This window comes from Mangifera indica, chromosome 3 (assembly GCF_011075055.1).
Source record: "Mangifera indica cultivar Alphonso chromosome 3, CATAS_Mindica_2.1, whole genome shotgun sequence".
Lineage (NCBI taxonomy): Eukaryota > Viridiplantae > Streptophyta > Magnoliopsida > Sapindales > Anacardiaceae > Mangifera > Mangifera indica.
Window position 1 is genome coordinate 18,651,171 of NC_058139.1, and position 17,425 is coordinate 18,668,595.

Genomic DNA, 17,425 nt, shown 5'->3' on the forward strand with positions numbered 1-17,425 from the left:
ACCCACGATGTGGCACGACAAATCTGAATACAAGATTTGATTAGACATCACCACATGCGCACTAGCGTAAAAATAAAATAAGTTTCCAAGTCTGATCACAACACGAGCTTATGATTCTTGGCCGGAAATTTCTTACAAAATTCAACCGTTTATGCTAAATTTATACACTTCTGCAACCAAAAGTACCAACTTCTGTCTAATCCAAATTCGTGAGGGTTTTTTTTTTTTTTTAACTCCAATTTTGATTCTTGTACACGGCAAAATACTTGAGAATGCGCTGCTGACTTTCAAGTTCATGTCAAGTCTCTGGCAAATCTATGCACTTAGAAACCCTGCCGTCATGAAACTTGATTAATCCGCTTTAATCACCCATGATTATGCATATACCATACTTTAATTTTATATTAAGATCCTTTTTCTTTAGACCATACAAGAAATCTTCTCTCTTTTCAACATAATTATGGGTGGTTAGTTGAATTTACAATTTAACTGTTTGGTCAAATGCATCGCATAACACCGTACTTATTTTTTAATTTCTAGTGATGGGAATTGGGATGATTAGATGCTCAATCACTGTTATGAATAATAATAAATATCTGTGTCTTCAAAAAGAAGAAGAAGATACTTGGCTTAAATTATTAAAGGGTGCTTCAAGTGGGAGTTGTTAAATGGTCCTGTTGGATTGGATAGTGGTAATGTAGGGTGTGCATAATTTGATTCAAATCGTAAAATCGGATCGAATTGTTTGAAAATTACGGTTTGGTTTGGTTTGGATTATAAAACAGTTTGGTTTGGGTTAAAAAAATTTTAAAAAACGGTTTACGGTTTTCAAACCAAACCAAACCGTAAACTGTATATATATATATATATATATATATATATATATATATATATATATATATATATATATATATATATATAACACGGTAATCTATAAATAAGCAGCCAGCAGCAATATATAAATATATACAGTAGTCAACAGTCATTTGGAGCCAAGAAAATGCTACCATTTCCCTGATGAGTGTGTTACAAATCAGCTTTAAAGTGCTTTATGTTATTTCTATTTATTTGTTTCTTTACTTTCTATGTGGAGATTCTTGTATCCTTTCTAAATGTGTCCATAGTTATGTTATCCGGAAGTGGTGCTACTTGTATATGCAAGTTTTTTTTTTGGTAAATTAAAAAGTTTTTTTTTCTTGGCCATATGTTGAATGTGTTTTGTTTTAGGTTTGTGTTTATGATGCTATTACTATAAATTAAACATGCTATGTTTATGATAGTATTATTATAATTTTATTAAATTTCACATATGGAAGACATCGATGATGATTTTTCACTAATTATGTTTTTTAATCATGGTTGTTATTCATTTATTTTTTCTTGAATTTGAAAAATTGAAAGTGAATACTTTTTATTCGGTTTGAACCGTAAACCGAACCACACCAAACCGTATATTTTCAGTTTGGTTTGGTTTGGTTTGAAATTTTTTCAAATCGTTTTTTTTTAATTTGGGTTGAAAAATATTGTAAACCGTACTAAACCAGACCGTACACACCCCTAGTGGTATGACTACAATTAAGTCGGTTTTGATTGATTCCTTTAATAGGAAAATAATTCAAGACAAATGGAATATTAATATTAATTTTTGTTTTATGTTAATTTGTGGCAATTAATGCATAGGCAATTAAGAATATTAATTACTAAATTAAGATCAGAATCGATGTGAACGAGAAAGGATTGTGACTTGATGACCTTTCTAGTGTTCAAGAATTAATGTTTATTCTTGAAAGCTAAGTTCTAATCACTCAATAATTTCTTTTGTGGTGAGACAATCGGACCCATCGATTTAATCACTTTCATACCCATTACTGATGGCATAATAGAATCTCTAATATTGATATTATTCTTACTCAACTTCAACTTACAGAGCGAACTCTAAGTGAATAAATAAATATACATACATACATACATACATACATACATACATACATACATACATATATATATATATATATATATATATATATATATATATATATATATATATATATATATATATATTGTAAGTAAAAATATATTAGCACAAAGAAATAATGAGTTAAGCAAGGGTTTGGAAAACAAACTAAGCTTGCTTATCCCCAAAGGGAGGACAGTGAAGAAAAAGTCTAAATCCAATCCAAGATTGCACTAAAAACACACAAATTATCAGAGTTTTTATAATGATAGAATTCAAAGGGAATGGAAAAACAACATTAATCTAACAAAATACCTACAATGATACAAGCGTTTCAAGAAGAATACAATATAGCAAAGAAGCATTATATTAAACAAAAACCAGCCCTGTCTTACTGTGGGATTGCTATTGCTAGGTTTATATATCATCAATATTAAATTGTAAAGCAACATTGAAAGGAGATCCTTTGAGCCAAGAGTAGAAAATGATATTAATATTAGATGTTGCTGAAGAGTTAATCTTTCCCAAACTATACATGCATGTTGCTCAAGAAATAACAAGAGTTAAAGCATCCACTATCGTGCATGGTGAAGCTAGGGTTATTGTCAACTGTCTAAGTAAGTAGCTAGGGTTATTGTCAACAAAAGATATAATGTTACATCAATATTAATTGGCAATTTGACTCAAAAGATCCGCCCCTAGTATTAAATACACAGTAATATTATTTGATGAAGTTGAAGAGACCAAATAATGTGGATGATTGATCCATCCAGATCTCGTTAATGCCGTAGAGATTCTCTCCACTATGATTTATAAGCAAATTGTAGGGATATCGATGTACAAAGATCATAGTTGGGATTTAAAATATATGAAAACATGTTGACTAAAGAAAATTAGTGCTATATCTAGTAAGAAATGTCAAGCTCATGGACCCTATCAAAAGATTATTACCCTAAGATCCACTCAATCTCCCATATGTAAGATTTACCATGACCAAAGTAAAAGCATTCAATCTGATTTACAAGATTTACGTATAAGTTATAAAATAGAGTTATAGAAATATTTGGAAGGACATGCATTTTGAATTCGTAAGACTATCAAAATTATTTGCATTAGAGTGATTGGTCTTTCACTCTTAAAATCTCTCATGTATTGAAGTTTTTCATACTATATGAGTTTTGGAAAAACGATCTAGCCAATATGTAATAAGTTATTAAATCCTCATCAAATGTCCAATAAACCTTAAGATTCATACTAATGTTATTTATCAAAATCATAATTTTTAAGTATACTAAACTTATTTTTATTGATGATTTAAACTCATATATTCACTGTTATTTAACTATTTAATAATCCAAGTTTATTAAACTATAATTATAATTAATTTTACCAGATTTTTTAATACCATCATCCAACTTGACATTTGACTTGAATTTATTGGGGTGCATCGCTGGAATAATTGCTTTCTTAATGGACAACATGCAGTCTGTAGATGAAAATTTTGCATTCCAAATGACATTTTCTTTTCAACACAGACACAAGATCACCAAAACCTAAATCAAACTCCATACTTTGATTTAGTGTTTGCCACTAAATGAAATTGTCATTTCCAAGGCAAACATCGGTTGGCAAATGAAAATCTTATGTCTCAAGTGATGATTTCCATCACAGAAGCAAGATCACAGACTAGAATCAAACTCCGTTTTTTTTTTGTATGAAAAAGTTTGTTCAAATACTTTGATTGGTATGTTAATATCTTGCTTTTGGATGAATTAAAAAAGCAAGTATGCAACATATATATACGTAGATATGATAGTGGGACATGATGAAATTAAGAATGGTAGGGGGAGGCTGAGCTAGTCGTGGAGAATTTGCTTAAAGTAATGAAAGAGAGATAGTGATATTCTTACTCTGATTTGATAGGTGGAAAATTGATGAAATTCTTTGTCACACATTGCGGGGAGAAGTGAGAAAGTTGTTTGTTGTTCGTGTTGTTCCATACAACAACTTATTAACCAATCTCACCAAATTAACATATACTTTTATAAAACAGCAGAGATGTGACAGATGGATACGGCAGCGTTTCTTTCTAGATTATGTTGGTTCAAATATTTTTGTTTTTGGCTAGCCATAAACATAATAATTAGGGTAAGCTATAAAAATCCCATACCTTAGTCGACAAAATTAAAGTGATTGAAATATATTTTGAAGATTGTCCACAAAGATTATTATCGAAAGTGGGTGTAATAATTATAGATAAAGACTGATTCCTTTAGTCATTTGGTATAACTAAATGCACATGCCCGGTTTCATCTGAGTGTGACAGAGAGCAAGATAAATTTCACACTTAGTGTTGATTCTTCTATACTAATAATTTCATTTCACATAAACACACATACATTCAAGGAGAGATAGAGAAAAAGCTACCATTTTATATTATTAATTGGATAAACCATCGACTGAATCAGTTTTCATCCATAAATTCTTGAGATGAGAGAATAATTAAGTCTTGTTAATACGTTTGACAAGCATAATTGACAATTTATTAAGTTCCCAGAAAGCAAACCTGAGAGCACCAGGAACCAGAAAGTATTGACATTAGTCATAAAGGAACAGTACATTTTTGACAAACAACCAACATTATAACAGTCCCTAGAAAATTACCTCCTTAATTAGCTGCTTTTGACCCGTAATTAAAGGTGAATATGAATCGATTCTAAACTATCAAACGTTCTGAATTTGACCATGACCAGGGTTTATTAAAAGCCAGTCATATTTATATAAATTTAATTGGGATTTTATTCAAAACTTTTGTCATTTTTATATATGGAGAATAGGGCAAGGATTTCTTGTTAACTAGATGATTCAATGCAAAATTATGGAAGGAATAGAGCACATCAAAGAAAACATTACAATAAGTAAACTTGTAACGTTTCATGAGGTATATATAAGAATTAGTATCAATTAAAAGAATATGGAAAGTGAAAAGTAACAAATACTAATTGAAAAATGGGAATTTCACTTGAAATAATTAAGGAGGTTTAGAGAAATATTGTATGACTATGATTTAAGTTAGCCGTTAGTGATTGGAGGAAACGTAATACAGAAAGAAGTAATAATTCGAAATTAGGATGAAAATTGAAGCTTAGAAAAAAAATTAGAAAACTGAAATCGAAAGGAAGCTGGCTGTAGTAGCTTTAATAGACAAGAGGCGTGGTTCAATTGAAAACGTGGAAGGCTTTATTAGGTCATATTGTTTTGGATCCATCGATAGATACGTGCAAAAACATGTAAAACTGTTACATTTTTTTTTATAAAGAATTAAAAAGCCTTTTGCTTCTAATACAAACTAAAATTTAACTCTGTTTGCGACGTGGACATTGAGAGAGCCACAATCAATCCCTGCCATTGCTCATTTCATTGGCCCTAGTGATAAATAATGGACATTGAAAAGATGACCTGATACCAACAATAGATAGAAATGATATTTCAAGATCCCTCAACAATCTTCGCATCTTATCATCATCTATCTTAATTCATCTCTTCCGTTCAAACTCAGTTGATTTTAATGGAATATTAATGTACCATTATTTCTTTTAAAAAGCTTCTGCATGCCCACATAAGCTCATCTAGTTGTAAGCAAAACTTCACGAGTATATACTAATATTAGCAAAGATCAAAGAAATAAAAAGAAACAGAAAGATGGAAACATTGATATAAAGTGACCAATTGGGTCACGTGGAGAGACGAATATGCTTGATTTATGGAAGAAAAAAGAAAGTGGATATGTTGGAGCAATTCTGGAAAAATGACAAATATGATTGGAACAGTAGGGTCTGGCAAAACTTCTGTTTTAGTATTTCCACACGGTTAAAATAAGGTTTCCGTGCGGCTTTAATTTACATCATCCATCATCCATCCATCTATCACTTTAGGATATTTGTATACAACTCTAAAGAAATCTTCAACTTTGTGTATATATTTGTTTAATAATTATGAGCTTTTATGAATGAGAAAAATCATACACTCACATTATGAATTATAACCCCGCCTTCCTCTCCAACTCCTTATAAAACTCTTCTCTTTCTCTTCTCGAATTCACTTTGCTTGCTTGCTTGCTCTCTCCCTACCTCACTCATCTTGTAGCAAAACGAAATGAAGATGTTTGCAGCAGAGAAATCTCAAAAGTATCCGGCAATGCCAGAGGTATATATAAAATCTCAAACACTTCTATAGAGCTAGTTATCGAACTTTTAAATTAAGTTGGTTCCTTTATTTTATTGTGTGTGTGTGTAGGTGGTGGAGGAGGTAAAGACAATATCAGATATAGGTTTGCCAATAGCGGCTATGAGCTTGGCGGGGTATCTGAAAAATATGATTTTAGTTGTGTGCATGGGAAGACTTGGAAGTCTTGAACTTGCAGGGGGGGCTTTAGCCATCGGCTTCACAAACATCACCGGTTATTCGGTTTTATCAGGCTTGGCCATGGGGATGGAACCTATTTGTGGTCAAGGTTTTGGTTCAAAGAACCTGACCTTAGTATCTCTCACTCTAAAGAGAACCATTTTCATGCTACTTCTTGCTTCAGTAGCAATTGGATTTTTATGGTTTAATCTTGAACCTCTCATGCTTATTCTTCATCAAAACCCCGATATAACAAGAGTTGCTAGCATTTATTGTCGCTATGCCATCCCAGACCTGATCGCTAATAGTCTTCTTCATCCTTTACGTATTTATTTGCGCAGTAAAGGAACAACATGGCCACTGATGTGGTGCACTTTACTCTCAATTGTTTTTCACCTCCCCATTGCTATTTTTTTGGCCTTCAATCTTAGTCTTGGCGTCTCTGGAATCGCAATTTCCAACTTCATCACAAATTTTAACACCCTTTTCTTCCTTGTTTGTTACATGCGCTATACTAGTACACCCGAGGAAAAACCATTATGTACACCATTAATAATCGATCAATCATTGTCATTGCCTTTAAATAGTTCTTCATTAGGGGACGAATGGAAAACTCTTCTTCAACTTGCCATTCCAAGCTGTGTAGCTGTTTGTTTGGAGTGGTGGTGGTATGAGTTCATGACGATTTTAGCTGGGTATTTAATCAATCCTCGTGTTGCTCTTGCAACATCAGCTTTAGTAATACAAACAACATCTCTAATGTACACATTGCCAATGGCTCTTAGTGCATCTGTATCGAGCAGAGTAGGCAACGAACTTGGAGCAGGGAGGCCAGAGAAGGCACGTTTGGCCACAGTGGTAGCCGTAGGATTAGCCTTATTTGTGTCAGTATTCGGGTTGTTAGGTACAACTCTCGGACGAGAAGCATGGGCTAAAATCTTTACTAAAGATAGCGAAGTTCTTGAGCTAACTAAGACTGTACTACCCATTATTGGCTTATGTGAGATAGCAAATTGCCCACAAACCACAAGCTGTGGGATTCTCAGAGGGAGTGCTAGGCCCGGAATTGGGGCAACGATAAACTTTTACTCATTTTACTTGGTGGGTGCACCGTTGGCGGTTGTATTGGCCTTTCTTTGGAAATTAGGCTTTGTGGGTCTGTGTTATGGCCTTCTTGGGGCTCAAATTGCATGTGTCATGTCAATTTTAACTGTGGTGTTTAACACAGATTGGGAAAAGGAGTCGATTAAGGCCGCAGACTTGGTGGGCAAAAGTAACACGCCGGCACATGCAGACAGAATAATCACATGTGAAGAAGGTCTTATTGGTTTCCTTAAAGAAGATGATTTTGAAAAGTGAAACAGAGACTTTGGCTTGGAGGAGGTAACACATACTAGAAGATACGGCGGCCATTAACAGGACAAAATTAAATGACTTCCTTTATCCCTAGTGATTATTTCCCAAGCTCATTAAATATACGTGTTTGTTTTGTCTTTTCCTTTTCATTTTCTTTTTTTTTTTTTTTTGTCTTGTACTTACGTTGGATCGTGAAACCCATATGCGTTTTCTTTTTTTCCAACGTCACAATAACTATTCTTGTAATATAATATAGTTTGAGTAAATTGGGTCCTTCGTAATATTGAAAACTCTTTCCTTCTATAGCTTAATCAGTCCATCGGTTCTCATTAGAAATGGCTGAACCTACTTGTTTTGGATATTTTAATGAAAGCCTTAGCATATACCAATTGATGATATCATAACCTAACATAAATATTTTTCACATGTTTTGATAAACATGGCGAGTGCATACGCATGTGTTCACAACCCCATACATGTGCTCTGCAAATGCATTCATTCGAGTTTACACATGGCATCATGATCAAATAAAATTCACATACAGTTAAAAATTTCAAAAAAAAAAAAGAGACTGATAATTCTAAAGTAAAACTTTTAATCTTTGATATGACTTCATATGATATTAAATCAATCCCAACCTCAAGCTAGGTGGGGCATCCGCTTGACATAATGGACTTGTACTATCAGGTTCTTTTGCGGGTCTCTATACAACTAAGAGAAAGGGACATTTCATATAGAAATATTGTGAATTAATTCATCCAGTATAAGATAAATTACAAGGATGATATATGAACTCTCTATATAATTTTCCATTTTCTGTTATTTGGTTAATTCTTTCTTTCTACCTCCTCATTGAACCCTCACTGTGGCTCTTCTCTTCATTTTCTTTTTCATTTCCAATGAAATTTTACATTAAGATATATATATATGTAAATAGATAGATTCAAGCCTTCAAGTACATAAAAGAAAAAAGTTTCAGAAGATGAGAGAATTAAGTGGATCCATATGAACAGGATTGCAGATAAAAAGTTATTGTCAAAACAACCAGAAGCAAGCTCACAATCAGAAGTTGGCAGTCTAAACTAGCTCAAGTGTAGAGAAGGATTCGATGAAAATTTGTGATACAGGAGTAATAACATGATGGTGTTTCCCTTCAGGTAACAAAAGGATCACCAGGATCTAAATCCAAATTTTATTATTGCATGTTCATGACGTAGTGTGCATGACTCCTGAAAGTGACTTTTAAACTTATATTTGAAGTGAACTCACGCAAAAGCAAGCGCAAGCAAAAGGTTTATATCTTTTATCAGTTTGGAATTAAAACTATTTGCAATTCAAGATTTTTCCCATTTCAAATTACACCAATTTATGCTAAAATTGGGGATTAATTCGAAATTAGAAACTTCGTCCCTAGCCATTAATTTGGGAATTAGGTCAAAGAGGCGACTCTCTTTCAGTTAAAAGAGCTAGGGTTTCAATTTCAACAGTTTGTTCTATGTTATGGAACTGGTAATGAATAGGGTTTTTTAATAGATTGTTCTTTTTCGTGAAGAAAATTACACTGTAGTGCAATTACCTTCTCAACAATAGATGTCATGTCCATCAATCTTCGCCTTTGAATGTGGAATTGAAAGCAATTATTGTCCTTGTATTGACCGACATTCATTTGTCAACTTTTACTGTTAATTAGCTTTTCAATCTGCCAGTTTCTTCACTGGCAGAAAACACTGTAATGACAGAAAACTTCTAAGCAGCACATTGTTCATGCGATACATCAATTAGTGCAATACAAAAAAGTAAGCCCACTCGGGATCTCTCACTGCTTATATTAATTTCCTCCTCAAAGAAGACTGGAGGTCGATAGCTTCTCTGAGATACATGTCTTATCTTCAAATGACTGCCAATCCCGAAATAATGTGTTATTTAAATAGATAAAACTTATGACTTCATTTGTAATAGGATTTGTTGTCTGGTGAGATTTTCCATTAGAAAGGTGCACAAGAGATGCACCGGTGAACTGACTAGCTACCTATGTGAGTAACATGAATCAACTAGACATATTATTTACATTGAGGCTGACCTAGAATACAGGTAGGAATTCTTTTACCTAAAAATAGCAGAAAAGATGAATCTCACCAGCTCCATGATTTGTTCAATCATATTCTATTTCTATCTCTTACATTTATGTTATAGTAAGCATTTCCTACCATTACAAGATAGAAGAATTATCTCCTACTTCTATGAGATAGCACAATCAATGGGTTTCATTTAAGTTTCTAGATTCAATGTACTAAGATTTGAGTGTATCAATTATGTAGTTATTCAATAATCTCTTCCTCTTGTTTTATAGAATCCATATTGTATATAGGTAAAAAGATAACATTTTTGTATCTTATATTGTTACTTTACCAAAATCTCTTTAGAAGATTTAATAACATAACAACAGATATAAACTTATAATCTATAAATTGAATCATTTTAAAAATAATCGCATTTTATTTACTATTACTTATGTAAGATTACACCTTAAATTTTACATACCCCTTGTTGGTGGGATTCTTAGTCATTTACTATCAATAATTTGGCACAAGAAGGATGGCCTCCAAAATCTCTTCTTCTTTCAACAAACACTTGTCATTTTTCAAACATCAGTCAAAATAATCTTCTTATGGCCCTTCGAGAAAGAAGATCAAGGAATACTTTTAAGTGATCAAGTTACTGAAGTCAGTTAGTGTTCTTTTCAAAGAACACCTTACAGTTATAGCTGAAAACCTATATATATATTGATCCCTTTAATACAATTCGTTGTGAGATGTTGTATTGAATATGAAATTTTTAAATTTATTTTGTAAAATGTTTAATACTTGTTGAATGTATCAATATTAAACAATTTTTTAAATTAATTCAATTTCAAATCTATAATAATTAACAAGAAAAAAAATTTATAACAGTTAACAAAAACAATCACCTTCAAATCATAACTACAAAAATCTCAAGATATAAATAATATATAGTATCAACAATTCATGACTACCCCCATATATACATACATACATATATATATATATATATATATATATATATATATATATATATATATATATATATATATATATATATATATATATATATATATATATATATATATAGTCCATGATGACGACATGAAACTCCATTCAACAAGCTAAGTTGGCTTCTACATATTTTAATTTGTATAAATAATTTTCTATCAAATCCCCCATCTTTTTATTGGCATCAATAAAAAGTTAAATAGATTTGAATTGGTGAAAATCACTTTGATTTTGTTTCTTTTACCTTAATAATGTAGAGGCTTAGAAGTGACTGCACTAAAACATTTCTCAATTATCTCAATAATGAAAAACCAATCCCATATTCACATTTCTGCAGTAACCATTACAGTCATTGAAGAAACAAGAAAACATTTAAAGAATCAAATGGAGCATGAATGGTAACAATCATTCATTCTCTTGTATAGGTACACAACAAAGAACTTTATTATTGCCTGGTAAAAAATGAGTTGAAGAATGAACAAGAACCATAAAACTCCACAAGACTACCAATAATTAAAATTCCACTAAATTGCATAACAAGGTGAATAGTAAACCCAATCAACTTTGCAGTTAACTTAAATACTTATTAAGTTGTTAAATACTTTGTTAAGAAATATTCAAATAATTCAAAAAACATTATATGATGTTATGACCAAAGAGAAAAGCACCTTTAGAGCACAAATTGTTTTAAACTTGTTCGAGTCTCAACTTAAAGATAAAAATGCATAAAACAAAACAACTAAATAAGACAAATCAAAAACCTTTAATACATTGAAATGACAATGCAAAATTTTTTCTTTAGTATCATTTATCACAATCTGTATTTAGAATTTCTGTGGTTAAGCCATTCATCTCTACAAATTAAATACAAAAAATTTTAATTAGTTTGTTCAATTGATATTAGGGTAACACAATAATATATTAAAATATTTAACTAATATGAATCATAAATTTTCGAATCATCTAGATAACGTTCAACTTCGGTTGGTGCAGGTGTAGATCTTAACCAATCTTGTGCACAAATTAAGGCTTCCACAACTAGTGGACTTAAGCAACTCCAAAATTGGTCTAGTACTCAATTTAATGTACTAAAAGCTGATTTTGAAGAAACTATTGACATTGGAACAATAAATATATCTCTTGTCATAAGGGATAAAACCTTAAATTTGGTGTATTTAGCTTCCACCAAGCCAAGATATCCAAATCACTTGTGTAATATTTGTTTAAAAACTATAAGGGCAGTAGCGTAATTAGAGCTTAAGGATGCATGGGTCTTTTCATTTACTAAGTGAGGGCAGTTTGGTAAACTTGCTGGGCGTTCACTTGTGTTGACCTAAGTATATAAACATAATTTTGGCCGACTGAAGAGAAGAATAGAGAGAAAGGGAGGCGTGAGGCTGCTGTATATTTCTTTCTCTGTTTTGTGCATCTTGTGGCTGATGTGTGGCTGAGTTTGCTCTCTGAGTTCGATCGGCGGTGTCTCTACGGTGAAGTCAGGTTCTCTTTGACTTTGTATTGCCGTGTATTTGCTTGTATATTGTTTTGATGTATAATGAGAGATCCGTGTGTTTGTATATTGTAAATAGAACTTGATATTAGTGGATTTGACTAGATGAACACCTCTGCCTTGGATGTAGGATTTCGTTTACGAGATCCGAACCAAGTAAATCGTGTTGTTACATTTTTTTCCTGTTTTCCGTGTTTATATTGTTCGGATCGGATTATCTTTGGGTTCGAAAATATAAATCTATAACAAGTGGTATCAGAGCCACAAAAGATTTTTCCGATCTGTGATCTTTTGACCTATTTTCTTTTCTTTTCCGTTTATATTCGGTTGTTAGTGTATATCTTGAGATGTGTTTAGTCTTCGTGCTTTGCAATATATTCGGATAAAATATATGTGTTGTGTCTTGTGATATATTTGAATATTTTTTGGAAAGATTGTGTTCTTGTTGTGAGTACTTTGCTTTCTTGGTACTGTTGTATTTTCTTTTGGTACTTGTAGGATTAAAGAAACTAAAAGAAAAAGAAAAAGAACATAATGGGGTCAACAAGGTTGGAAATAGAACAGTTTAATGGAAAAAATGATTTTAATATTTGGAGGAAAAAGATGAGGGTTGTTTTGGTGCATCAAAGGTGTGCAAAGGCCTTGGAGGGTGTAGATGTTTTACCTTCTGATATGACAGAATCTCAGAAGGCCGAGGTACTTGAAACTGCTTATAATTTGCTTATTTTACATCTATCTGATAATGTTTTAAGACAAGTTGATGATGTTAATACTGCTGCAAAATTATGGTTGAAGCTTGAATCTCTTTATATGACTAAATCTTTGACTAGTAAAATATATTTGAAAGAGCAACTGTTTGGTTTTAAAATGGATCCAGGAAAGTCTTTAGAAGAAAATTTAGATGAGTTCAATAAAATTACTATTAATTTGGCTAATATAGAAGAGAAAATTTCTAATGAAAATCAATTTCAACAAAAAGATAAAAGAAATAATAGATCTAAATCTAGGCCAAAAAGAGTTTGTTGGAATTGTCATAAAGAAGGTCATATGAAAAGAAACTGCCATGAAAGAAAGAAACTGAATTTTCCTTCAAATAATGAGAAACATGAGTTTGTAAATCTACTTGATGGCTATGACAGTGTTGAAGTTTTGGTTTTAACTGAGGGGTTGTCTAGGAAAGAATGGGTTTTAGATTCAGGATGCACCTTTCACATGACACCTAGAAAAGACTGGTTTTTAGATTTAAAACAGATAAATGGAGGAAAAGTCTTAATGGGTAATGATGATGCATGTGAGGTAACTGGTATAGGTGCTATTAAACTAAAACTTGTTGATGGTTCTATTAAAATTCTCAATGATGTTAGATTAGTCCCTAAATTGAGAAGAAACCTAATATCTTTAGGTTTGTTAGATTCCAATGGTTATTCTTATAAATCTGAAAAAGGTGTGCTTAAAATAATGAAAGGAGCTTTAGTAGTAATGAGAGCTAAATTAATAAATGGGTTATACATTTTAGAAGAAACAGCTGTTTGTGACTCAATGTCTTCTAAACCTGATAAGAAGGATGAAACTGTTTTGTGGCATAAAAGGCTAGGACACATTAGTTTCTTGGGTTTGCAAGAACTTGGTAAACAAAACTTGATTAATTCTAATAGAATTTCTGCATTAGAGTTTTGTGATAATTGTGTTTTAGGGAAGTTACAAAGGTTGAGGTTTGCAGCTGCTACTCATAGATCAAAGAACATTCTTGATTATGTGCATTCAGATCTGTGGGGTTCTCCTCAGGAACTGAGTTCTCTGTCTAATGCTTATTATTTTTAACCTTTGTGGATGATTTTTCAAGAAGAGTATGGGTTTATTTTTTAAAAACTAAAGATCAAGCTTTTGAATTTTTTAAAGAATGGAAAATTCTTGTTGAAAATCAAACAAATAAGAAACTAAAGGTTTTAAGAACAGACAATGGTCTTGAATTTTGTAACAAACAGTTTACTGATTTTTGTAAACAATTTGGAATCTTAAGACATAGAACCTATGCAAACACTCCTCAGCATAATGCTCTTGCTGAGAGAATGAATAAGACTATTCTGAACAAGGTAAGATGCATGTTAGCTGACTCAGGATTGAGTAAGAAATTCTGGGCTGAAGCAGTTGCTACTGCTTGTTATTTGATTAATAGATCACCCTCTTCTGCTATTAATTTTAAGACTCTTATTGAATTGTGGTCTGGTAAACCACTAAATTTAAATCACTTGAGACCTTTTGGATACCTTGTCTATATCCGTGTGAAACAGGGTAAACTGAACCCTAGAGCCTTAAAGGCTGCCTTCTTAAGATACCCTACAGGTACTAAGGGTTATAAAGTCCGATTAATTGATGAATTAAAATGTGTGGTCAGCAGGGATGTTGTGTTTAATGAATTTGCTTTTTATAAAGATCTTTTTATCTCTAACCAATCTCAGTCTAAACAGGTTTATATTGAGATGGAGAATTCTGACTTGAGAAATTCAGCTAGTGTTGAGTCAAGTGATGGACCTGGTTTGGGCTCAGATCCAATTCATGCTTCAAAGTATGAAGATAGGGGTTTGAACCAACAACCATCACAAAGTCAGAGTCAAAGTAGTTTAGACAGTGATATATGTTCTGATTTTTCTGATTATCAATTGGCTAGAGATAGGACTAGGAGAGCTATTAAACTGCCATCTAAATATGCTCATGCAGATCTTATATCATATGCATTTAATATAGGTGATTGCATTGAATTGAATGATCCTTTAAATTTTAAACAAGCCTACATGAGTAAACACAAAAATGAATGGTTAAATGCTATGTAAGCTGAAATTGATTCTCTGCATAAATATAACACATGGATTCTTGTTAAAAGACCTGTAGATAAAAAGATTATAGGTTGTAAATGGGTTTTTAAAAGAAAATATGCTGCTTCAAGCTTTGAAAATGGAAGGTTTAAGGCTAGAGTTGTTGAAAAGGGTTTTTCCCAAGTAGAATGAATTGACTATCATGAGATTTTTTCAGCTGTTGTTAAACATATATCAATAAGGCTTATTTTATCTGCTGTGGTGTTATTTGATTTAGAACTTGAACAGCTAGATGTTACTACTGCCTTCCTTCATGGTAATCTAGAAGAGTAGATTTATATGGAGCAACCAGAGGGTTTTGAGAAACCTGGATCTGAAAATATGGTTTGCTTACTAAAAAGGTCATTATATGGCCTAAAACAATCACCAAGACAATGGTATAAAAGGTTTGATGACTATATGCTCTCCATTGGCTTTTCTAGAAGTAACTTTGATAATTGTGTTTATTTTTGTAAAACTAAAACAGACAGCTATGTTTACTTGTTGATATATATGGATGATATGCTTATTATTTCAAAGAAAATAAGTGAACTGAATAGGCTGAAAAAATTGTTAAAAGATGAATTTGAAATGAAAGATTTAGGACATGCAAAAAGAATCTTAGAATGGATATTAAGAGAGATAGAATTAAAGGTGTTTTAACTCTGTCTCAATCTGAATATGTTAAAAAGGTTCTTGAATTGTATGGTATGCATGATGCTAAATCTGTGAATACTCCTATAGGTGCTCATTTCAAATTGATGTCTGTTTTGCATGATTTACCTACTAATGAATCTGAATATATGAAAAAGATTCCTTATGCAAATGTGGTAGGTAGCTTAATGTATGCTATGATAGGATTCAGGCCTGATATTGCTTATGCAATCAGTTTGGTGAGTAGGTTTATAGGAAAACCTTGTAAAACACACTAGAATGTTGTGAAATGGGTGTTGAGATACTTGAAAGGTTCATGTGATTTTGGTCTTGTATATACTGCATCTAATACTAACAGTTTACATGTTAAAGGATACTGTGATTCAAATTATGCTGTAGATTTAGACAAGAGGAGGTCTCTAAATGGCTATATTTTCACATTTGGAGATAATGTGATAAGTTGGAAGAGTTGTCTTTAGCATATTGTTGCTTTTTCTACAACAGAAGCTGAATATGTTGCATTGACAGAGGCTACAAAAGAAGCTTTGTGGCTGAAAGGTATAACAAAAGAGTTGGGGCTGCGTTGTGGTATTCCTATAATCTATTGTGACTCACAAAGTGCAATACATCTGTCTAAAAATAGTGTTTTTCATGAGATAACAAAACATATATATGTTAGGTTGCATTTTATAAGGGAAATTTTGTCTAGAGGTCAGGTAATTCTGGAGAAAATTACTTCAGAGGTGAATCCTGCTGATATTTTGACAAAGGTAGTTCCAATAAACAAGTTTAAGAGTGCCTTAGACTTGTTACAAATTGGAAAGTTGTGAGTCTGTCTTGCAGAGGTGTTTTGGCTAGTTTAAATTCATGTTTGAGTCTTGTAGTTTTCAAACAAGGTGGAGTTTGTAATATTTGTTTAAAAACTATAAGTGCAGTAGCGTAATTAGAGCTTAAGGATGCATGGGTCTTTTCATTTACTAAGTGAGGGCAGTTTGGTAAACTTGCTGGGCATTCACTTGTGTTAACCTAAGTATATAAACATAATTTTGGCCGACTGAAGAGAAGAATAGAGAGAAAGGGAGGCGTGAGGCTGCTGTATATTTCTTTCTTTGTTTTGTGCATCTTGTGGCTGTTGTGTGGTTGAGTTTGCTCTCTGAGTTCGATCGACGGTGTCTCTACGGTGAAGTCAGGTTCTCTTTGACTTTGTATTGTCGTGTATTTGCTTGTATATTGTTTTGATGTACAGTGAGAGATCCGTGTGTTTGTATATTGTAAATCGAACTTGATATTAGTGGATTTGACTAGAGGAACACCTCTGCCTTGGATGTAGGATTTCATTTACGAGATCCGAACCAAGTAAATCGTGTTGTTACATTTTTTCTTGTTTTCCGCATTTATATTGTTCGGATCGGATTATCTTTGGGTTCGGAAATATAAATCTATAACAACTTGTAATTTCATCATAACTCTCCTCCAAGTAATGTTGTAAATTTGTTTTGTTTTGCATGTGTTTTACTTGCAACTCAATCAAATATTTGTGTCTAAGCTTGTCCATCCGATTATTAATATCAAAACCATCAAAAGCACTAGTTAATGACTTTTTTGTAATTACCGTAACTTTAGAAGG

The 17,425-nt window shown here is 32.3% G+C and overlaps 1 protein-coding gene across 1 annotated transcript; it reads left to right on the forward strand.

Annotated features, from left to right (window-relative positions):
* The first annotated feature begins 5,940 nt into the window (after positions 1-5,940).
* Positions 5,941-7,997, forward strand: LOC123210818 (protein DETOXIFICATION 55-like). Its single transcript, XM_044629307.1, has 2 exons — positions 5,941-6,160; positions 6,251-7,997. The coding sequence occupies exons 1-2, from the start codon at positions 6,110-6,112 to the stop codon at positions 7,715-7,717; spliced, it is 1,518 nt and encodes a 505-aa protein (XP_044485242.1). The 5' UTR covers positions 5,941-6,109; the 3' UTR covers positions 7,718-7,997.
* The last annotated feature ends 9,428 nt before the right edge of the window (positions 7,998-17,425 follow it).

Coding starts and splice junctions, on each gene's coding strand:
- LOC123210818 (XM_044629307.1), top strand. CDS start 6,110: ATGAAGATGTTTGCAGCAGAGAAATCTCAAAAGTATCCGGCAATGCCA. Junction 6,161..6,250: donor AGTATCCGGCAATGCCAGAG/GTATATATAAAA, acceptor GTGTGTGTGTAG/GTGGTGGAGGAGGTAAAGAC.